Raw genomic sequence first — 20021 nt, forward strand, 5'->3', positions numbered from 1 at the left:
AAATGTAAGATGTGAATAAATTGTAGCAAACATTCATACATTAAAAACACTGATATGATTCTTTAAATTTGCATTAGCCCAGGGTTTATCAGCCCTGTGAGGCATCAGCCACTCTATGCCAGGGAGGAGGGTGGAGCCAGTGATACTACCAGCCAAGCAGCAGCCAGCAGCTCATTAATAATGAATGAATGTCTCGGCTTGTGAGGGGCTAGAGAAGTGCTGGAGAATGAGTCAAGTGAAATATTTTCTGTGCTGTGTTTTAGACGAAGGTGACGCAAATAAGATGAGTGTATTTTTACATAAACTCTTACCTAGAGCAGCTTTAATACCATCTGTTTTTTCCTCCTCTAGGGCTAGTGTGCACAGCCTCAGCTGACAAGTGTCTTTTGTCTCCCTGTCAAAACGGGGCCACTTGTCTCGACCACATGGGTGACTACATGTGCCTGTGCCCCAGTGAACCGGTTTGGTACATGGGCAAGAACTGTGATGAGCTCTACGACCCCTGCAAACTAGCACCCTGTGCCAACTGTACTGGCACCCTCGGGACACAGGAGTTCATCTGCCATTGCCCACATGGTATCACAGGACCCAACTGCACCCAGGTTATGGATGAATGCCAGAGCAACCCTTGTGAAGGTGTCCGGTCCCACTGTGTCAGCGGGGTCAGTGGCTACTCCTGCCACTGTCCCTATGGCCTGGGAGGGGAGAACTGCCAGGATAACATCACCTTTTGCTCTGAGGAGACATGCCAGAACAGTGCCACCTGCATCGATGTCCCTAATGTTGGGTACCAGTGCCAGTGTGTCGCCGGTTACCAAGGAAAACACTGTGAGGAGAACATAAATGAGTGCCAGTCTGGGCCCTGTCAGAACGGGGCCATTTGTAAAGATGGGCTCAACGCCTACCAGTGTTTCTGCGTGCCTGGTTTTCAAGGCTCCCACTGTGAGTTGGATATCAATGAGTGTGCCTCGCGACCCTGCCAAAACAACGCTACCTGTGTGGATAAGGTGGATCACTACTGGTGTGATTGTGTGCAAGGCTTCAAAGGTAGGGGCTTTCGTGTCCAGTTTCTATTTTGTTGCCTAAACCTAACCTTTCCCTAACCTTAACCATGTGTATTTTATACCCAAACCTAACCTTTTCCTAAACCTAAACGCAGAACAAGTAGGATTTTCCTAAAAAAAACAATGTATAGACTCATTCAAAAATTATCCCTCTCAATCATCAATTCTGTGACCATAGGTGTGTTGGTGTGTGTATCTGCAGAGACCCTGCCCCCTGCCTGGATTTTCTTGTTTTGCTGAGCTCGGGACTCTTCTGGGCATCGGCCTTTGGGCAGTGGATGTGTAGCTCCCAGCCAATAGCAGCACACAGTGCCAGATCAATAGCACGACATCTAATAGGAAGCTAAAAAAAAAAAGGAAATCTAATGAGGCCAAACATCAAGCGAACAAAGCTTGTTCCCCAACGAGAGTGAATCTCGTTTTCTGTAGCAGCTGGGGGGGGGGGGGGGCAATTTTTCTTTTCCTAGGATGGCAGTATTACATTTTGAGCGGGCGTTGCTTTCTGTCACCATCCTAGGAAAAGAAAACTTGCTGCTGGTGGTTAGCTCAGCCAGGGAGAAGCGGCCAGCTTTGAATGTTGTGGTTACAAATTGCAACAGACACTACTCATTCTGCGTTTAACCAAGTGTTTTTATGCATAACGTGATGTCAGCATTTGACACTGACGTGATAAAAGTGAGAAAGCTCGATGCATCTCAGCCTGATGTGTCAGTATCAGAAGAGAAAGGCCAAGCTGCTGTATTTGATGACCTGGGAAAGAGAATCACTTATTTTCCCATACTGTGCAGGTGATTAAAAAAACAATGAAAAAGGGTAGAAGAACAAAAAACTGTGGGCAAGACAAAGAAGAGACATTTCACTCCAACAGAGACAGACAAAAAAAAAAAAAAATCAGAAAAAAAAAAATCAGCACGACAGACAAGGATGGAGGAGTGAATTGCAATTAATTGAATCAAATACAATACCTTACCTTACAATACCTTTTATTCTTTACCATAGGTTACCACATTTTTACCATTACTAGCTGGACATCCTTTGTATTGACACAGTGCAGCTGTGCAGCTAAGGCTCTGCAGCCGAGGCTCTGGCTGCTACTATGTTGTATCTGTACGTGTGCTGTGATCATTGTGTGCATTGCTAATCTGATTGGCTCAGCCCAACACCTTTCCCTTACTGTTCCCTGAAGGCATTAACTGCCAGGTGGAGATCGATGAATGCGAGGTGTATCCGTGCCAGAATGGCGCCACCTGCCGAGACCATGTTGCCATGTACACATGTGAGTGTGTGGCTGGCTTCCAGGGCCGAGACTGCGAGGTCAACATCGACGAATGTGCCAGCATGCCCTGTCTGAATGAGGGCAGGTGCATAGACCTTGTCAACAGGTAGGAGAACTCACACTGGCATGCATGCTGTGGTCACACTTACTGGTAAACACAAACACAAATAGACTGATGTATGTTTTTGAAGGCAGGTACATGTGTTTAGACTGAAGCAGTAGATGATACTTTGTGCCAACAGTCCCGGAAATGTCAAGGAAAAGTATGTGGTCATACTTACATTTCGTCAGTGTGGATATGCCTCTGAAATGGCAAGTGAGATCATCACTGGACATTAAAACTCTCTACTGAGAGCTACTGAAAGAAATACTAATAATAACATTCCTAGGTGGCTTTTAGGTAGGTCCCTTAAAGCAAAATTGATCTTTGGTAGTGTTGAGTTGCACAGTTCTTGGGTGTAATATGAGTTCATATGGTGCCAAAAGATCTCTGTCTATATCCAGAATACTGTTTTTGTGTCTCTCCATTCAGTTCCATAGCACAGCAAAACTGCTTAAAAATGACACATTTAGAGAATAAACAAACACAAACATGCCAATGTGCCACTGTAAAAAAAAAAAACAACAAAAAAACCTTAAGTCACAGTATCATTTTTTCATGTAATTATAGTTATCTGTGAAAATATCAGGTAATTTCTTCCTGGCGTAAAGTTACAGTGCTGAAGTTTCCTGCAGGCGATACTTTCCAATTCAATTCCCATTCAGGAGCCATTAAAGTTCCTCAAAAAATTGATGCCATGACTTGTCATAATTTGCTTTGTTTGCATTTGTTTATGTACTAAAAGTTTTATATTGGGAGCTGTTTTGTTATGGAAATGAGTGGAGAGATATAAATACAGTATTGTGGATTAGCAGCCCATAGCAGCATGGAAGTTCAATTTTGCTTTAGGTGAGGATGATATTAAATGATATAACATAAACCCTACTTGAGTGGAATCTGATAAATAAATAAATAAATAAATAAAATTAGTGTTAGATGCATATGTTGAGTCAGACTGGCTGGAGAAATAGTGGATCCTTCATCACACTGAAACTGGGGGACTCTAGTCAGGTTTCCATCCAAATATATTGAAATTTTTGAGCGAATTTTGTCAAAATGCGTAAAAGAAAATGCGAATTTATGCCTGTTTCCATTAGTTTTGTTTTGCGATTATTGAGAGGAGAGTGCGCCGTGAGATGATGCCATAAGATAGTGTCTGTGTGTCCACTGAACAACAACAAACACTCAGCTGACACTCAACAGCTGATCAGGGACAGATTCCTGCTGAACTTGTCGGCTCTTGGGAGAAGTCTGCTTACTATTTTGGCAGCGCTAACTTCGTACCGAACCATCCTAAATAAGGAATAAGAGACTAATAATAATAATAATAATAACTAATAATAAGACTGTAGCGTAGAAGTGTGACGTGGTATCCGGTCCAGTCATCGTTTATTCACAAAACCTGTTTCCACAGCAAAAAGTCGCATTTTCTTTTATCGATACGCTGAGAAATCCACCCCTCCAAGCGTAAAAACTTTTTTTGCGAATTTTCGGCCGTTTTTCGAATTTCTCGCATTTCCATCCAAGTTTTTTTTTTTGCAGTTTTTGAAAATGCGAATAAAAATAGGTGGATGGAAACACGGTTACTGACAGTTTGAAATGCAGTTGTTAATAAAGGCAAACAGCAAAATCAACCTACATATTGGTTTGATCCTAATTTCTGTACCTTCTTCTCTCAGCCTCTGTTTCAATTTCCCACCCAAGTTGAGTTGTAAGCTTAAGCCCAATGCGTCACCCAGCAGGGTGCTGTGCCAAACTGCGACCTCATGGCAGACATTAAAGTTGACCAGGGATAAGTTTTAATCCACTTACTGTTGGTCATGGTGATGAGTCATTAGATGAGGGTGGGTGTTGTAAATACCTGGTAGCAAAACAAACAGATGGGAACAGGGAGAATGATGGAGGCTTTTGGTCTGAGGTTAAGGAGGGAACAGCTGACACCTTGGGATGGATTTATGATCGCTATTGCTCTCTTTATTTATCTCAATATGTGATAAATTTGGTACAAATTGTTTTTATTATCCTTGGGATTGAAAGTTTGTTTGCCATATGCTTTTCCTTGTCTAGTATTTTCCTTGATACCAGAAAACCATTTTTTTGGTCAAATAATTTCAGCTTAAAAAATGATCCTTGACCCAGTTTCTGTATAAGCCAATGTTGCGACAACACACACACACACAAAAAAAAAACAAAAAAACAAAAAAAAAAAAAAACAAGAAAAAAATAAGGGTTGTATTTCCTGTTGGTCGTGTGCCATTTGACAGGTTGTTTCATAGATCTCCAAAATCCACTAACCTCTACAGTGTAAGGAGTCTAATATCTCTGTCCACTGTTTGCCAGCTACGAGTGTGACTGTGATGGGACGGGCTTCGTGGGTGACCACTGTGAAGAGGATATTCCTGAATGTTCCTCCGACCCCTGTCAGCATGGAGCCACCTGCCTGGAGGGGATCAACCAGTACAGCTGTCTGTGTTGGCCAGGTACACACTCACACACCGGTTCCACCAGCATGGCTGATGCTGATGACAATTTTTGCTTTCAGTTTCCCTGTGCCTACAGAAATCAGCTAACGAGGGGCAATTTCACAGTAAACAACGGAGTGACAGTGGAATGGTCATGAAGTCTGAATATCAGGCTAGTAGGCCTTGAACTCATCATCTAAATGTTACACTGCATTATAGTCGCATGTTTTACCATCTGAACACTACTATTAATTTTACTTAATTTTACTTAACACTTTAACACATTACTTAATTTTCAATAAAAAAGCAAGAGCCCCAGTGGTTGAAGTGCTCAGTTTCTACACATTACACTGTCAAACATGAAATCAAATGCATGCTAGTCTCCAGGCAGTTATCATAAAATCACTAGTAAGAAGATGCACACATAAAGAGTCTCTTCTTGGGGTTGGTTTCCCACATATACATCAAGCAGCCTAGAGTTGCAGATTATGAGGCTGGAGTTCAGAGGACAACACAGGTGTACAGAGGTGAGCTCTTGCACCATGCTGTCTTTCAGGGTGGAGGGATGATAGAAACAGCAGTATGTCATTATTCAAATCTTTTAGGGCTGTGTTGAATTATGGAAAGTGATGTGTGAGCACATTGCAACAGGAAAACATGCAGACGTGTGCAGTTTTACTGTGATTTTTTCTGTCATAATTCCTTGTGTGTGTGTGTGTGTGTGTGTGTGAGAGAGGGAGAGAGAGAGAGAGAGAGAGAGAGAGAGGGAGGAAGAGATTTGCCTGTAACAACTAAATGATGCATTTTGTATCCTTAAATGTCCTTCCGTCACACAGAATCAATGTAAATGATAACCTTATGTAAATTTCACTGGTGGATTCATAACTTTTACACTGTCCATATGTGTGGTTGTGCAGGTTATGAGGGGGAGAACTGCCAGGTGGATATAAATGAGTGTGAGCTGAATCCTTGTGAGAATGGAGGAGAATGTTTCCAGCGCTCAGATGTCCTGAACTACGGAACGCTGCCTGAACTTAGCAAAGCCAATTTCAGCTATGAGGAGGCAGCTGGCTTCATGTGCCGCTGTCTTCCAGGATTCACCGGTGAGACCTTTTACACTTCTATAGCACACACACACACAAATAGGTACCAACTTGAACTGAAAATGGTTGCTCAAGAGTTCAGAAGAACCTCAAAGAGCTGTAAAAGCGGTTCTTTTAGGTACCAGCAATGGATTCTTCAAAGAAAACAGAAGAGCAAAGCTTCATGGAAATTTCAGTTAATTCTTTTTTTTTTTTTTTTGGGGGGGGGGGGGGGGGGGGGGGGGGGGGGGGATAAAAAAAAAAAAAGTGTCAATTGAAACCAAAACCAGTTCTTCATAATGGTGATATAAGAACCATTTCTGATTCCACAAAGAACCTTTAAAAATCACTGTTCTTTGAGGAATTATTTCTTCCATCCAAGGTCCATCCAAGAGTTGTGAGATGGTGATTAAGAACATTAACAACAAACAAAACAAGTTGTCTAAAGAAGGTTTTTTCAAAATAGTAATAGTACTTCGTAGAGCCCAATAGCTTCAATGAATGACACTGTTTTTCAAGTGAGGGTCCATCTATTATATAAAGTAGTTCTTTTGTAGATAATGGTTCTTTATGGAACCACATGGTCTTTTAAAGAACCATTTTACAACTGTTATTTTTCTGTGCGTACTCTAGAAACAAATAGCACAATAATAGATTTCAAACAGTGATTTGTGATGTTTTTGAACAGATAAACTTGGTTTAGTCTCACACATGTATGTCCTCATGCCTACATGTTGAAGTGAGAAGTGACAAAGGTTTCCTCTCACAGGGGAGAACTGCTCGGTGAATGTGGACGAGTGTGCATCTTATCCCTGTCAGCATGGAGGGAGCTGCGAGGATCTGGTCAACTCTTATCAGTGTGTGTGTCCAGACGGCTTCACAGGTAGGAGACACTCTTTATCTCCAAACAAAACACCTTGGCTCACTTGCTCTTCCTCAGTATCAGCCAGTTCAGACAGATAACCCCCCGGCCAGATCCCGGAATCTCCTTGGCGAAACAATAAAGGGTTAATCCTGCTCCTGACGATCATTCCTCATCGCCTGCCAAGGCTTTAACTCCTCATTAGAGGAGATTTGTCGCTGCATCACTCAAAACAGGGGGAGTCACACCAAAACCCTGACCTTGAAGCACACAATTTGGACTTAGAAGTGAGGAATTTCGGCCAAAATCTTTCAGCAACAAAACGAGAACCTAATTGGCTAATAGTATTATGGTCACGCTGTGTGGCGCCTATCACAGAGTGAGAGATAGGAGGGGATGAGAGGACATATGGTATGGAGGAACATAGCAGAAAACAACAAAGCCAATACAAGCTGCCATATGTCAGCTGTCCAGCTTGGGCATTATCGGGGGTCTCTCAAGAAATGTATCAGGGGGAGGGGAGATTACAGCAAAGCTGCTTATGTGCCTAATTAAGGCTTGATGGTTACAAGAAGATATGAAAAACAAGAACCTTTTTCCAAATGAGCTGTATTTCATCGCTCTGGTTTGCTGCAGAGTAAACATACCACAGTTGTGCAACAGCAGCCAAAAATCCAAAAATAGAGGGAAAATCCGCAAAAAATATGATCCTATTAACTTTCTATAGCAGGTGTGCAAGAGGTTGACTTTGCATTAGGTGGTCGCCACTATAACTGGCTTCTAAGCCAATTTAGATGAGCCCCTCTTATGGCCACCTCACTCCACTTGGGCCATGCTGAGGGGGTGTCGCACCCACCCTATATGGGTTGTTGATGACCAATGGCCCCAACAGTATTTTTGGACTAAACATGGCCACAGCATATATTTTACACAGGAAGTCAGTTTCTTTAAACCCTTTAACGCCTGCAATTCACTTGATTTCTTTTAAATAATAGGAATGAGCATATTTCAAAGAAATTCACATTAGCAAGAGACCTTACAAGAACTTACAAGAAAACATACATATCAGAACATTAGAAAGAAAAATACAAGAAAATTTGTTAAAATTACCAAACAAATTAGTATAAAAATATTTTTAAAAAACTATTAATTAGAATGATTATTATTCTAGATTTAAAATTAAATTACAACACATTTTTTAAAATTAATTAATTATTTAATTAATTAATGACCAAGATTCGCCCCCCAAAAATTATTTAAAAAAAAAAACAAAACAAAGGAAAACAATGAAAGTGAATTTTAAGAGGGTGAAATATAAGCCACCATCCACGGGGTCTTAGGTTTCAAAGAATTAAAGTTCACTGCTTTCATGCTTTCAAGTGCCTTTAAATTTTTATTCTTAGTCTGGGTGAAAAAGCCTGTGGGACAGCATTTAGACTGCAGTACACCAGCACTTTCCATTGAAACGACAATACTTCTAATACTGCTACTACTATCACTGTCATTACAACTACCACTACTAGTAATACTGCTACTAATAAAACACAGCTAAATATACTTGTGTGGAATCTGATCAATATGTGTTATTTTAAGCAATTCAGATTAAGGGCTGACCACACACAAACAGTGTAGTTTTGATCAAGCCTACAGTAAATACTGGTATCGGCCCCACATATCGGTCCAGCTCTACTCAGGCCAGGCCAGGCAGCAGCCCCCTACCTCCAGCACCTCCCTCCTGTTCATTATAATAACTCCTGCCGCTAGTGGGCATCCACAGGCCGGCACATCGATCAGGGAGGGACTGCAGCGCTGCATTCCTCTTGTCAACACTGACAGGAGCCAGCTGGAGGCTGGAGGCTTACCGCCTTGCCAGGGCTGGGCTGCAGACAGGAGGGGGAAGAGGAGGAGGAGGAGAAGGGTGGTGGGTGGGAGGGAGGGAAGGGTGGGTGGGTAGGTGGATAGAAGGAGGGAAAGCACGGAGGGAGGAGGAAAAAGAAAAGGTGGACAAGGCTGCCTGTAATCACTCCTGCCTATATGTCTGGCAGAGAGTGGAGGAGTAGAGGCAGTTCTGCTTTGTAAGCTAGATAGATAGAGAGAGAGAGGGAGAGAGGGAGGGAGGGAGCAAGAAAGAGAGAGGGTGAGAGAGAGAGCGAGAGTGAGGGGGGGAGGGAGGGAGGAGGAGAGAGGACCGGCTTGTGTCACTTCTGTCATCTGCTAGTGTGAGGAGTTGGCTGTTGACTCAGTGGATCATGGGGGGAAGAAGGTTGCTGCTGCTGCTGCTGCTGTGCTGCTGTGGGCCTCGGGGGCTACCAGGTACAGTACGGTGCAGCAATTTTAATGCTACATTAAAAAAGAAAGTTGTGTGTTAGAGTGCATTTTTATGTGTGTGGGGGTGGAGTCTTGGCAGCAAGAGGACAAGCAGCTGTAGGGTTTCTCTGGTGTAGACTAATTTAAAGGACTATGTTAATGCAAGTTGACTGCTGTTGCCAGGGCTCAATGTTGAATGCGGCTTGATGAAGAGGTTCCAATCATTGCTCGACGTCTGAATCCAAAACCTACAGATAGCTAATCTGAATTTGTTTGTGTCACAGGAGTAAGCAAGTTTATTTGCCAACATTTCCAGCTGATCCAATCAATGTACAAGAGACATGGGTGTAATTGTGTTAAGGAAGACTGCAAATCGAATTTGCTGCTTTGTAATTATTGGCCATTTTCTGCAGTCATTTCCTCATCTGCAAATGATGATGATGGAAATCTCCTTGCTACCTCTGTGTGTGTGCATAGCTGTGTGCATCTATCTGCTTGTGTGCTTACTTAACTTTGTGTCTCATTAAGTCATTCCAGACACAGTCTCTGTAAAGATGGCTCTGTGAAACGACATAAATTACAACTTATTACCACTGCGATTCATTTAGAAGAATCTTGGTCACAGGTGCCTCATTATTTATCAGAAATGCAATGCTTAGGTCAGGTTAGGACCTTCGTCAGGCATTAAGATAACAATAAATCCATGATACATATATCTAAAAAGGTAGTGCCAAAATCAGGTCATCAGGCAGTGGTTGTAATCAGATGCAGACAAATTACATAACTTACAGGTTAAAAAATGTTATAGAAAAAAGTAAACTAAACATTTTCAATTTAGAAAATGACCAAGGCACACACTGTTCTCAAACATGAAGAAAGCTCTCTATTAAATACCACATAATACAATACAGTAAATGCAAAATTCAAATACACATAGGCACTACAAACATTGTTGTGACGGGGAGCTGGATCAGTATGATTAAATCAAACTGCTTGGCTGTTACGTCTTATGTGTAGTACTTTGTAAATGTCATTCTCTGTAGCACTATATTATCCTCCATGCAGGCGTGCACTGTGAAGTGGACATCAACGAGTGTGAGAGTGATCCCTGCCAGAATGGTGCCACATGCCAAGACGCCGCCAACTCCTACAGGTGTCACTGCCCTGAACCACAGTCTGGTGAGGATCCCTGGGGTGGACACAACTGTGATGTACGCCTGGTCGGCTGCCAACAGCACCAGTGCCAACACAGGGCTACCTGTGTCCCTGTGCTGACCGATGTTGGAGCACACAACTACACCTGCCTCTGTCCGCCTGGTTGGACTGGGGAACGCTGCAACACCTCCACCACCTTTTCCTTTAACTCCGAGGGCTACGTCCATGTCCAGCTGCCTGCTTCTGGGAACAGGAGTCGGCGAGAGACTGACCACCATGAGCCTGGCCAGGGACTCCACCTTCAGCTGCAATTCAAGAGCACCTTGCCTGATATGGTACTGTTCTACCGGGGCACCATGGACAGCTTTGTGTCCCTGGAGCTAGTGAAAGGCTTTGTCCATGCTAGGATGAAGGCAGGGAGGGTGCTGCAGGTTGTCTACCCTCAGCCAGTTAATGATGGAAAATGGCACCAGGCTACTGTGACCATGGACGAGAAGCTGGTTCTGGTTATACAAGGGCCAGGATGTGAGGATTCAAAAGGGTGCACAGTGAAGAATGAAGGCCACAACCATCTCTTCTTCCTCCAGCCCAGCTCCCTTCGGGAGCTGTATATTGGAGGGGCACCAAAGGAGTATTTGGCCCACACAGTCAGCAGGACAGGATTCATTGGCTGCATGGAGGACCTTCAAGTTGATCATAGGTTGCTGCTGCCTCAAGACCTCATCAGAGAGGAGAACCTTGGCATGGAACTGGGATGCATCAAGAAAGACTGGTGCCTGGCTGACCCCTGCTCGCAACGTGGGAAATGTGTGGACATGTGGGTTCGTGCCAGCTGTGAATGCCACCGGCCCTACTATGGGGAAAGCTGTGAGGAAGGTAAATGAACTCATGTTAAAGGGATGAACAGCTTTTTGGCTTTCTTTTATATCAGTGATTGTTAAAGTGAGGTCTTCAAGCGTCCATTAGAATTAGAAATAGTTAAAATTAACCGTAATTGATTTTGCATGTTTAGCACCATCTCTACAGAATGTATATACTTGACATTTCTTTCTCTCATTCTTTCATTTCTTTTCACTAAGCATCAAGGTATACATAAAATCTTCAAAATCATTTTTCCTACCTTCTATCTAGCCACTGGTTTCCATTCATTCCACCATGAAATGAAAATGAACTTTCAGGGCCTTCAAACATTCTTTACATCAGTATTCCATCACCGTTATAAAGTTGTCCACGTTAGTTTTCCTTGTATTAGTTTTCTTTCCACAGCCAATCATCAGGTCTGTGGTTTATGGCTGTTTCAACTTCAAATTTGTAAAGTGATTTTGATTATATGTTCTGAAATTCTTTCTTAGGTAGAACAGTAAGAGCACTCTTGACCAGTCAAATTTTCTCTTACCTAAGAGAAAAGCAAAAATAAGAAAACACTTGTGAATCCCAGACATCTTTGGGTACAGACAAAATAAGATTGGTGGATATAAACAAAAATAAAAGGAAATCTTGTTTTATATATGTTGCTATATATGTTGAATACGTTGCCTCCTGCATCTGGTCCATTGTTATGTTGTTGACAAAATTCTGTTTGCCTTTTTTAGAGTATCCATCCTGGACCTTCAGTCATGAGAACACAAGCAGCTTTGCCTCCTTCAACATCTTGGAGACCCATGGGGACAACTTCACGATATCCTTCTTAATGCGCTCCCTCAAACACAGCGGTCTGCTCCTGCAGCTTCGCCGAGAAGGAAGAGCCTACCTGACCATCTATCTAAAGGAGGGAACCGTTGCCATCTATAGCCCCCACACAACACTGCTGTCAGAGGCCAAGTTTGTCACTGCTGGTCACAACGAGCTGGTGACAGTAAAGGTGCGCTACGGCCACATGGTCTTCCCCAAGGCGGGGAATCATCGTGCCTTAGGGAATGTGAGCGTAGAGGCGGGGGATGTGGCATACATCGGAGGGCTCCCTGTGGGTCAGAGCGTCTCTTCCTGGGGGGGAAACTTCAAAGGCTGCCTGCAGGACATTCACCTGGACAGCAAGCATCTGACCATCGGAGATCACCCAGAGGAAGTGGAGGTTTACCGCTCAATCACAGCGGAGAATGTGCTGGAAGGATGCCACAGTGATGACACATGCAAGGTAAAGTAGAATAATTGATGATACTCTAGAACCCATCCTAGCCTTTCTGGGGCCCTCAGCAAACTTCTTCTGGGGGCCTCACCCTACCTGACTTGTCCAAGGGCAACCACTGATGAATCCTGCCACCTGTTTTAATCTTGTTGACTAATCCAAGGACTCAGTGTTTGTCAATGACAAATTGAGACTGAAACTCAAATGAACCTTTAACTATGATGAATAAACTTACTGTTTAACACAATATATTTTGGCCCATTTACTACAATTTACCCACATTTTACATTGCAACAAACCATTTTGCAAATCCTACAGATTTAACAACATATAATCAAAATCCCTCTATTTGAAATTGGAATTTTTGGTTGATATGCACAACTTATAATGTTCTGCTTCTGTGGCTAACAGCGTCGTCAACATTCATAAACCACAAAACTGATAATTGGCTGTGGAAGGAAAACATTTCCCCAGGGACTATTTCCAGTGGAGATACAGTTTCACTCTGCCAAATTTCAAATTGTCAAAACACAGCAGTGCTGCTGCTTTTAGGAAAACTAATGTGGATGACTTACAGTGATGGAATACTGCTGTGAAGAAAGTGTGAAGTTCATTTTCATATTATATTGGAATGAACGGAAATTAATGCCTGGATAAAAAGGTAGTAAAAATTATATAGGAGCTCTATAATACAAGAGCAGAAACATGAAGCATATACATTTTGTAGATATTAGGCTAAACATGCAAAATCACTGGTATGTTATTTACCTGTAGGACTACTGTGAAGTACTATTTTCAGTTCCACCTGACACCTTGTTTCTTGAATAAATGAGAATTAACATTTTTTTTTTTTTTAGCATACACACAACTTGTAGTCAGGCCATGAACCTTTTCTCTTTTTTGACGTAACCATTGCATAACTGTTACTTAACTGTAACTTAAATAACTGTTTTAATGGCTTCTGGAGACACCTTGGAACCATTTGAAGAAACAGTTCTTCAAAAATTCATGTCTAAAAGGTTCTTTGTGGAACCAGAAAAGGTTCTCCTGTGGCATTGCTCTTAATTTTGCAAATGTTGTCTGATAGCCTTTGCTGAGTAATATAGTGTATTACTACCTCACTGCTAACGCTGATCTAGCCCTGATTGCCCATGATCTCTGTGATCCCCATGATCTCTCTCATGATCCCTAAGTGAAACCTCAATCCTCTCTGCAGCTTGCAGCCTTGCGGTCACATCAGGTGAGAGATTTTTCAAGAGCTCTTCTAATCTATCCATCCATCTGCATGTGTGTCTCCACAGGATGAGCCCTGTTTGAATGCGGGACAGTGTCAAGTCACCTGGAATGACTTCAAGTGTAACTGCCCCCTGAACTTCTCAGGCAGGATCTGTGAGATGCGTTTGTGGTGTGTCGACAGCCCTTGTTTTGACGGAGTTAAGTGTGTTGACCTCCTGGATGGTTACGAGTGTGAGTGCACCTTTCACTCTTGCTTTCGCTTCACGATTACAGTCTTGAGGGGCTTCACAGCACCCACATTATGACGTATTAACTTGTAATGAGAACAAGGATAAACAAAAACCTCATTAGGAAAACAGATCCACCTACCAAGACCTGAAAGTCTTGGTAGATTGTCCTTATCCAAAAATAGAGCATATTATAACATAACTAAGATGTGCACAAAATGGAAAAAAAAAAAAAAAACAATTATTTTGACAGATACAGCAACAGCTGATGATTTTAAACAATACAAAACATATTTCCCATTTGTTTCCAAGCAGTTTCACATGTTTCAGGAATTTTGAGGAAACAGGTATCACTATCTTCCAAGAAGGCAAAGCTTTATCTTTTTCAAACTGTAATATTTTGCTATGATTATTGTATACCACTGAGATGAGATGTCACAGTAGTCATGTTGGTAATGCTAGTATTTCTCAAAATCAAAGCCATATTTCCCATAAACCCTGTTGCTTTCTGCTCCCCTTCACCAAGCAGTATAAGCTTGCTGGGGTTTTTCCATTCTGAAAAGGTTGGCTCTGTTTGCTCTGAAAAAACAGCGCCCTCTTCCTGTTTTGTGCTGTAGAGCAATACAGCAGATTTCCCTCCTACAAATGAGATCAATGCAAAATGCAGTGTCAGTTTTCTCAGAAATAGTCATGTTTCTGTGTATATAAATGTCTCAACATAAACTGTTTTATTTAATCCACTGAGCAAAATTTGGATGGGTGGTTTGATGTTGGTTTTTTTTTTTTTTTTTTTTTTTTTTTTTTCAGTAATTCTGCTGCAATTTTCTTGCAATTTTAAATATTTATTTATTTATTTATTTATTTATACTTTTTTGCAAATTTTCCTGGAATGGTCATTATTTTTTTTTTATTCATTTACTTACTAAATATATTTTTCTTTAAGAAAAAAAAAAAACGGATAATTTTGAGGTATTTCTTTGCTAGTTTCTTTCCTTTCTTTCCTAATATTCTGGTATTTTTTGCTAATTTGCTATCAACCTTTTGCCATGTTTACTGAAACAAATCAAATGAATTTGCTCAGGTTGCGGTTAATGACTTGTCAGATTATATTTTGCAGTGCATATATCTCAAACATGCCTAATATTAGGATCTGATTTTTTACTCTCTCAGGCTTAACTGAAGCCACATTTCAGGACAACGCTCTCCAGTACGTTGCCAACAGCTCCCTGGTAGATCCTGTAACTAGCATCACCATAGATGTGCGAACGCGGGATGAGAATGGTGTCTTGTTGCGGGCCACCAACAGAGCCGAGGTCCTCTGCCTGGGCCTACTCAACTCCACGCTGCTGGTCAAACTCCGCAGTGGGGCGGGCCCAGAGCTTCTGGCTTTCACCAGCGAGATGACCATCGCCGATGGGGCCTGGCACCACGTCCAGCTGGCCATGGCCAACCCCGCCGAGCCGACTTCCCGCTGGCGCCTCACCGTGGACGGGCAGAGAGCGGGCAGCAGCTACGGCCTCGGTGGCAATCTCAACTTCCTCAATGATACTGACGTGTGGCTTGCTGAGAACTTCACAGGATGTTTAGGAGAGGTGAGAGTGGGCGGGGTCTACCTGCCACTCATAAACCTACCGGTGCACCCCCAGGTGAGCCAGTTCTCCAAGCGGGGTGGGCACGAGCCAACCATAGGATGCCACGGTGCCCCGATTTGTGAATCACAACCCTGCCTGAACCAGGGTGTGTGTCTGGACCAGTTTAATGACTTCAACTGCAGCTGCAGCCCAGGATGGGAGGGGGACGTGTGCCAGACAGAGATAAACGAGTGTTCGTCAGGCCCCTGTGTCTACGGTGCATGCACTGACCTGCTGGCAGACTACCAGTGTGACTGCCAGCCTGGATACATAGGCAAGGACTGTCAGGATGAGGTGGATAACTGTCTGGAGTTCAGCTGTGTGAATGGTGGAACGTGTCTTGAATCCATGGGAACTCACACATGTTCATGTCTGCCCGGCTACACCGGCAAGCGCTGTCAGTAAGTACTGAGCCACACCTCAGAGGATTTAGGAAGCTAATGCTGACATTTTGATTTGATAGGCATTTAGTTGGGAATTTATATTTGTTTTCATAGGAACTTAGAGGGCCATAAAGCACCAGTGATAATAATAATAGGCCAAACTACAAAATGGGTGTACGGTATGTCAGGGTTCTGTTCATCTTTCCCCAAGCATGCAATCATATTTTAGAACTGCAATATCATGTTTCCTCCCTTTTATCCAGCCACTGGTTTCTATTCATTCAACTATGATATAAAAATGAACCCTGAGAGACTTCAAACTTTCTTCACACCAGCATTCCATCACTGTAATAAAGTCTTCCACATTAGTTTTCCTAAAAGCAGCAGCACTGTGTTCTGATGACATGACATTGGGTGGACTGAAAGTCTCTCTGCCAGAAAATAGTCCCCGGAGAAATGTTTGCTTTCCTCAGTCAATTATCATTTTGTGGCCAAAAAGTGGACAGTGAGTCGATTCTGAGCATAGGCATGTGGATTCAATTAGCACATGGGTCGAAAAAAGCAATTCATACAAAAGAGGACAAAAAGATAGAAAGAAGAAAAAGAAATGGGGAAATGAAATATGCATATGTATGTTCATATTTTTTTGCTACCATCACCTATGAAATTGGTGATGAAATATAGAGTAGTATAGAGAGAAGTATAGAGATGAGACTGACAAAAAAGTGCATCTTCATTGGACAAAGGAGTGCTTTTTTAACATTACTGAAAGAAATAAAAGGAATTTCATTCAAGTGTCAGAGAGTTAACATTGTATTGCAGTAAAGCATTTTGGATTACTGCACTTTCCATTTAAAAAGAAAAAAAAAATACCTGAATGGCTCTTAAATTAGCCGATGTATGGTAAAACCATAGAATCATATATTAGCTTGTTTATTAGAAAGTATCTGTGTGTATCCAATAGGTGGCGTTTCCCTCCTGTGGCATGCGATGCAAACACAGAGTGTCTCAATGGAGGGGTTTGTGTGGGGGGCATCTCCGGCGGCAACTGTACCTGCAAGCCGGGATACGCTGGTGCCAGGTGAGAGCAGCACTATGTACAGTGCACTTCATGTTTCTTACAAAAGCAGAGGATTATTTAGTCATTGCTGTCGCTGAAAACAGGGGGCTTATGACTAAAACCCAAGTAAGATATCTTGAGGACACTGTCCCAGACGGAGGTTTAATTAAGAAAGGTCTGAAAGGTGCTATATAAATAAGCTTGCCTTGTCTAATACACTGGTTGAGTGTGTGTGTGTGTGTGTGTGTGTGTGTGTGTGTGTGTCTGGGAGCTGCCTCTGTGTCAGTCAGAGTTGTGCTAAAGCCCTGGTGATGTGTTTCAGATGTGAGACAGAAATAGATGAGTGTGAGTCCAACCCGTGCCTCAACGGTGCAACCTGCCTGGACAGACTCAACCGCTTCCAGTGTGTGTGTGTGCCCGGCTTCAGCGGCGCTTTGTGTGACAGCAGTGTAAGTGACTGGCAGATATTTGCTGATACAGGTTGGGTATATATGCTGGTTGTGATTCTCCATTTTAACTGTGCAATCTCTACTCATCATTCAGGAGAACAGGAATAAAGGAAAGAACGGGAGAAACCTAATGTCAAAAATCTAACTTTTGAAACATTTTTTATCACTTCACTAACAGAACTGTGCAGAGGTAACAGCTGGAGTCCTGCAATCTTTGAGCAACCAGTTTTGCTCATAGATTGTGATGAAAATATAGAAAAAAGGCCAGTGCTACTTTGTAGTCATGCACCTAATTTCTTTTCAAACAGGTTGTTTCATTTGCACAGATCTGAGATACAATTAATTTAATTTAATTAAATTTATTTGATTGTATTGCTAAAGTAGTAAAATGTTGAAGAAGCCACTTTGATTTGTCTCACAGTTGCTCTTCACAGTTAGGCATAACACTACAGGTTGCTGTGACTGCACTTATGTGATAGAGATAAGTGGGATCATTTTGACTGATTCCACAAAACACAAAGTGCGGTGCCTGCTGTGTTGATCTGTACAAGTAAGACCAAGTGGAGCTGAATTAATTGACTTTAAGTTTTTTTTTTTTTTTTTCCCTTTAAATTTTTCAGGTGTTATGGGAATTTTGGCCTTCACAATTAAACACACCAGCATCACAAGATGGAGTTAATAACTGAATCCTGATTAATCAAAGAATCAGGATTAAATTGAATTGTGACCCAAGAATCATTCGTTGTATGATCACTAGTGGTCCTAGTAGAAACTAGTAGTCCTTTTCATAGATGACACAAATGACAGTTTTGCTCCAAAACCTTCATTAACATTGGTTTTAATGAAGCCTAACAAGCAACACAGGCCTGCATCATCAAATTGAATACAAAACATTAAAACTGTTTTTTTTTTTTTTTTTTTTTTTTAAAGATCTACACATTGAAAGTCTGAGTTAAACACACCACAGGGGGGAGAAAACTACAGAGCCTCATAAATTTATGAGGAAAAAATCACAACTTTATGAGAAAATAAAGAATATAAAGTCAGAAATTTGCGAAAAAAAATGTTACAAAAATTCTGAGAAAAGTCATAAATTTCAACTCATTTAAAAATAGTATTTGTTATACTATGGGATTTAGTAACAAAGAAATCCTGGCAATTTTAGCCTCACAATATTATCATAAGCATCAAGACATTGAGGAGATGTTGCTGTGACTTGGGTCTGTGCAGAAGAAATCAACATTGTGATTCACTATGTTTCCTTTCTCCTGCTGTAGAAACTGAGAGAGGAGAGAGTCCCCTGGCTGGTGGTGGCCATTCCCCTCACCACCCTGTGCGCGCTGCTGGCCATCCTGGCCGTGTTCTTCCTCATCATGACAGCGCGCAAGAAGCGCCAGTCGGAAGGCACCTATAGCCCCAGCGCCCAGGAGGTTGCGGGTGCAAGACTGGAGATGGGCAGCGTGCTCAAAGTGCCCCCTGAGGAGAGGCTGATCTGAGGTCTGCAACCCTGCCTCACAGCTATTGATTGGAAGTATCTGAGGGCCAGAGAGGATGTGTGCTGTTACTGCGGTGCCTCCTGCCTGAGGGGCTGGATCCTGGAGCATAGGTCAATGGCTGGATCCCTTTGCTTGGGGAAAACTACTGACGTTTACAGTTTGAGCCTCGGAGGTGCAGAGGCTGGGAGAGACGGGCTTCTCTTCATTACTCAGGCATTCCTGTTGGGGCGAGTGTTTGCAAAAGGACACTCTGCCCCTTGTGATCCCCCTGAAAAGCTGACACTTGAGGACAATCTCAAGACCTCTTCGCATGGCTCTAGTATTATGTGAGGACTTTGTGTAACTGAAAAATTGGTGTCTGAGTTATTTTTTCGTCCTCTAGAAGCATGATTTCTCTCTTCCTCCAGTCTTGAAAAATGGAGGCGGTGGTGTAATCTCTAGTGAAGTTGTAGACATTTTTGGAGTTTTGTTTCTTGGCTAAGCCACCCACATAATACTAGTCCTGCATGTACAGAGCTGTAGTTTAAAGGTCCACACCAGTGATTTTGCATGTTTAGCATTTTATCTACAAAATGCACCTGTATGTACTTCATATTTCTGCTGATCTGTTCCCAAAGCAAGCAGTCGTATTCGAGAGCTCCAGCATCATTTTTCATTCCTTTTATCCAGCCAGCTTTCAGAGACTTCAAACTCTCTTCACATCATTATTCCACTCTGCAAAAAGTCAAATCTTACCAAGATTATTTGTCTTATTTCAAGTCAAAATGTCTTATTTCTAGTCAAAATATCTCATTACACTTAAAATAAGTCATGATCAGCTCAGAAATAACTTGTCTTTAGACAATTTTCACCTGTTTCAAGTGAAAATGTACTTGAAACAAGTGAAAATTAGCTTGAAACAAGAAACAAATTTTGCCAATAGAACAAGCAAATTATACTTATGACACAAGTGAACAAGTAAAAATTTGCTTGTTCCACTGGCAAAATTTGTTTCTTGTTTCAAGCAAATTTTAACTTGTTTCAAGTAAATTTTCACTTGAAACAAGTGAAAATTGTCTAAAGACAAGTTATTTCTGAGCTGATCATGTCTTATTTTAAGTGTAATG

General features: G+C 42.1%; 1 protein-coding gene across 1 annotated transcript in view; it reads left to right on the forward strand.

Moving 5' to 3' along the window:
- LOC115365853 (protein crumbs homolog 1) overlaps positions 1-19703 on the forward strand; it is a 29139-nt gene extending 9436 nt beyond the window's left edge. The window contains exons 2-13 of the mRNA XM_030061049.1: positions 352-1047; positions 2251-2446; positions 4781-4920; positions 5820-6005; positions 6754-6867; positions 10219-11184; positions 11901-12442; positions 13735-13900; positions 15067-15928; positions 16875-16991; positions 17293-17419; positions 18697-19703. Of these exons, the coding sequence (XP_029916909.1) occupies positions 352-1047; positions 2251-2446; positions 4781-4920; positions 5820-6005; positions 6754-6867; positions 10219-11184; positions 11901-12442; positions 13735-13900; positions 15067-15928; positions 16875-16991; positions 17293-17419; positions 18697-18915 (4331 nt within the window). The 3' untranslated portion in view covers positions 18916-19703. The remainder of the gene's footprint in view (positions 1-351; positions 1048-2250; positions 2447-4780; positions 4921-5819; positions 6006-6753; positions 6868-10218; positions 11185-11900; positions 12443-13734; positions 13901-15066; positions 15929-16874; positions 16992-17292; positions 17420-18696) is intronic.
- The last annotated feature ends 318 nt before the right edge of the window (positions 19704-20021 follow it).

This window comes from Myripristis murdjan, chromosome 9 (assembly GCF_902150065.1).
Source record: "Myripristis murdjan chromosome 9, fMyrMur1.1, whole genome shotgun sequence".
NCBI lineage: Eukaryota > Metazoa > Chordata > Actinopteri > Holocentriformes > Holocentridae > Myripristis > Myripristis murdjan.